This window comes from Rhagoletis zephyria, unplaced genomic scaffold, assembly GCF_001687245.7.
Source record: "Rhagoletis zephyria isolate East Lansing unplaced genomic scaffold, Rhagoletis_zephyria_1.1 Rzeph_scaffold_00461, whole genome shotgun sequence".
Lineage (NCBI taxonomy): Eukaryota > Metazoa > Arthropoda > Insecta > Diptera > Tephritidae > Rhagoletis > Rhagoletis zephyria.
Window position 1 is genome coordinate 242,191 of NW_016157545.1, and position 3,485 is coordinate 245,675.

At 35.0% G+C, this 3,485-nt stretch overlaps 1 protein-coding gene across 1 annotated transcript; it reads left to right on the forward strand.

The window, feature by feature from the left end:
• Window positions 1–504: 504 nt before the first annotated feature.
• LOC108359793 (uncharacterized) lies at window positions 505–3,394 on the forward strand (the record flags this gene model as incomplete). Its single annotated transcript, XM_017611818.1, has 2 exons — window positions 505–1,162; window positions 3,247–3,394. Coding segments are annotated over exons 1-2 (806 nt in total), but the record flags the coding sequence as incomplete, so codon positions are not given.
• Between the last annotated feature and the right edge of the window lie 91 nt (window positions 3,395–3,485).

Here is a 3,485-nt window from a genome sequence, read left to right on the forward strand (position 1 = left end):
GTGATCGTCGAACTGAATATACATATTTGATTTTATCCCGGGCATCCTACAGCTCAGAAGTAGGGATCAGGCGAACATTTAATAATTTTTCTCAAAAGAAAATTTTAATTTTTTTTTCTTGGCAAAAGCTATATAAAATATTAAAAACTGCGAAATATATTGAAGAACGAAAAATTGAAACAGAAGAAGTATTCTGTAAGAAGCCGAAGAGGAAATTGAGTGTCCTGCAAAGGAAATAAATACGTCTTGTGTGCAGCTCAGAAAGGAAATGGTTTTTTCAAACCTTAAAAGGGAAAAAGAGTGTCCTGTAAAAAACTGAGGAAGAAAAAGTGTGGCGTTCAAAAAACTTGAGAGAAACGGAGTGTCCTGTAGAGAATTAAGGGAGGTAACGGTGTCCTGTTAAAAATGTAAAGGAATTGATATTATATAAGAGGAGCTGAGAAAGGATAGTTGAAAAAGTTTGTAAAGACAAAAGATACATATACCGAAAAGATAATTTTTTATATGGAAGAACCAATTTGCGCTAAGGATTATTCGATGATTCAGTTGCGTGAGTGGCTAAGGCAACTAAAGTTGCCTACATCAGGGTGCAAGGCCACACTTGCGTTGCGTAAAGTGAAGTGCCTAGAAGTCATCGCGATGCATCGTGGCGTTTGTCCCATTGTCTGTACTGGGTTATTAGATGATGGTGCTGAAAGCGTATCCGAGGAATTAAAAGACGCATTCGGTACAAAACAAAGCAAACTGGTCTTACGTAGAAAGTTTGAGATGCGTAAGTGGCAACAGACAGAAAGCTTCAATGAATACTACAATGATAAAGTTATGTTGGCAAATCCGTTGAAGCTGGAAGAGGAGGAGCTAGTGGAATATATTATAGATGGCATTATGGATGAACAGTTGCTCGTACAGGGGTATTTACAATGCTATACTAGCAAAACGCAGTTGCTGCAAGCATTTTCGAAGGTTAGGCAGAGAAAAGTGGTGGTAAAGTCTTCGAATACTACTGTTACCAAAAGTGCCGATGTGAGGTGTTACAATTGCAATTCTTTGGGTCATTATGCGTCGGAGTGCCGAAAACCTATTAGGGAGAAAGGAGCTTGTTATGGCTGTGGAAGTAAAGAGCATCGTGTCAGTGAGTGTCCAGACCGTAAGAAGGAAGCCTGTAAGAACGAAGTACATCATGTGGAGGAGGACGAATATGTAAGGTCTTTTTCATTTATTGTTAGAAATTTTGGTAATTTGCGTTTTTCCCTAGACTGCTTGATAGATTCCGGAAGTCCTATTAGTTTTATTCGGAAGTCTAGCGTTCCTAGGAAAATTCATGTTAGCTTATTTTCAAATGTTAATTCTGAATTTTTTGGTTTAAATAAAACAAGAGTCCAAACTTATGGAAAATTTTCGTGTTCTACAATATTGGGCGGAGAAGAGCTTTTAGTAATTTTTGTGGTGGTAGCTGATAGGACAATGGGCTATGATGCAGTCTTGGGTAGAGATTTTTTGAAAGTTGGAGGATTTAAAATATTACGAGATCATAGTGAAAATGTTGGATTGGGAAACTTAAAGTGTGAGGGTGAATCTAAATTTGAGTATAAAGATCGTAAAAAATGCGTAAATTGTAAGAATGATTGTAGTAGTAATGATTGTGAAAGTGAAGAAAAGAATGTTTTTTAAAAAAATAATACGAAATTCAAGAAAAATGGAGAAAAGAAAGAAATCTTAACAAATAATGTAAGTGAAAATAGGGAAGATGTAAATGAAAGTGTGTGCGGAGATAATGTGAAAAATAGTAGTGAATCTTTGTTTGACTCATTGTTGTTGCCAACTTTTCCAAGTGTTGATAATGATGTTAATCTTAAAGTGGGGGACGATGTCCGTTTTTCGGATCAAACTAAACTTATTGCGTTGTTTAAAAAATATTACATTGAGTGGCTACGTCCTGCAAAACCAAGGATCAGAAGTCAGATGAAACTGACGCTAAGTAATGTTAAACCGTTCAGTTGCCCACCTCGACGCTTATCATATAGTGAAAAAGGTGAGCTTCAGAAATTATTAGATGGGTATTTGGAGAAAAACATCATAAGGCCAAGGGAATCTGAGTTTGTGTCACCAATAGTACTGGTTCGAAAGAAAACTGGTGACCTTAGGATGTGTGTTGATTTCAGAACTCTTAAGAAGGTGACAGTGAAGGATAATTATCCGATACCACTGATAGATGATTTGCTTGATAGGTTAGTGTATAAAAAGGTTTTTACAAAACTGGATTTAAAAAATGGTTTTTTTTCATGTCTTTATGGATCCAGATTCGATTAAATTTACTTCGTTTATAACTCCGCTGGGACAATTTGAGTTTTTGAGAATGCCATTTGGGCTACGCAATGCTCCGTTAACATTTCAAAGGCTTGTTAATAAGATATTTTCAGATATGATAAAACAAAATAAGGTTTTTATATATTTGGATGATATAATGATAGCTACGGAAAGTCTAGAAGAGCATTTAGAAATTTTAGCAGAAGTTTTTCGAAAGTTAGTTGAAAATAATTTAGAGCTTAGGTTAGATAATTGTGAGGTTTCGGTAAGTTGTGTGATATATCTTGGATATACTGTTACAGAAGATGGTATTAGAGCGGATGAAGCAATTAAAAATTTCCCAATTCCAACCAAGCTACAATCAGTTCAGAGTTTCTTGGGCTTTGTTCGTATTTTCGGAGGTTTGTAAAAGATTTTTCTTTAATTGCAAAACCTTTATATGATTTAACAAAAAAAGACAAAAAGTTCCAGTTTGGGGAAGCCGAATTGTTATGTTTTGAAAAGCTTAAGCAAAAATTGTTGCTGTCGCCTATTTTAGCTTTATACGATCCGAATGATGAGACAGAGTTGCATTGTGATGCAAGTTGCATAGGGTTTGGGGCAATTTTAATGCAACGGAAAAAAAGATGGGAAAATGCATCCGGTGTTTTATTTTTGTAAGCGAAATAGTGAGGCAGAGTCGAAGTATCATAGTTTCGAACTTGAAACTTTATCCATAATATATGCACTTAAAAGGTTTAGAGTTTATTTGCAAGGTTTGAAGTTCAAAATAATTACGGACTGTAATTCGTTAACTTTGACTTTAAATAAAAAAAAAAATGAACCCAAGAATAGCTAGGTTGACGTTAGAACTTCAAAATTATGATTATGTGTTAGAACATCGGTCAGGCAGTCGCATGCAGCATGTGGATGCTCTTAGTCGTTGTACTAATATTTTAGTTTTAGAAAGTAATACATTTGAGGAGAATATGATTATTTGTCAAAATAAGGACCAGAAGTTAAAGGAGTTGCGTAATTCGTTAGAGAAAAAAGAAAATGGTTTCTATGAAATGCGTAGTGGTGTGGTCTATAGAAAAAAGGAAAATGGGTTGGTTTTATTTTATGTTCCAGTAGATATGGAAAACCATGTCTTATATAAATACCATGACGAGATGGGACATTTAGGAATAAACAAAACA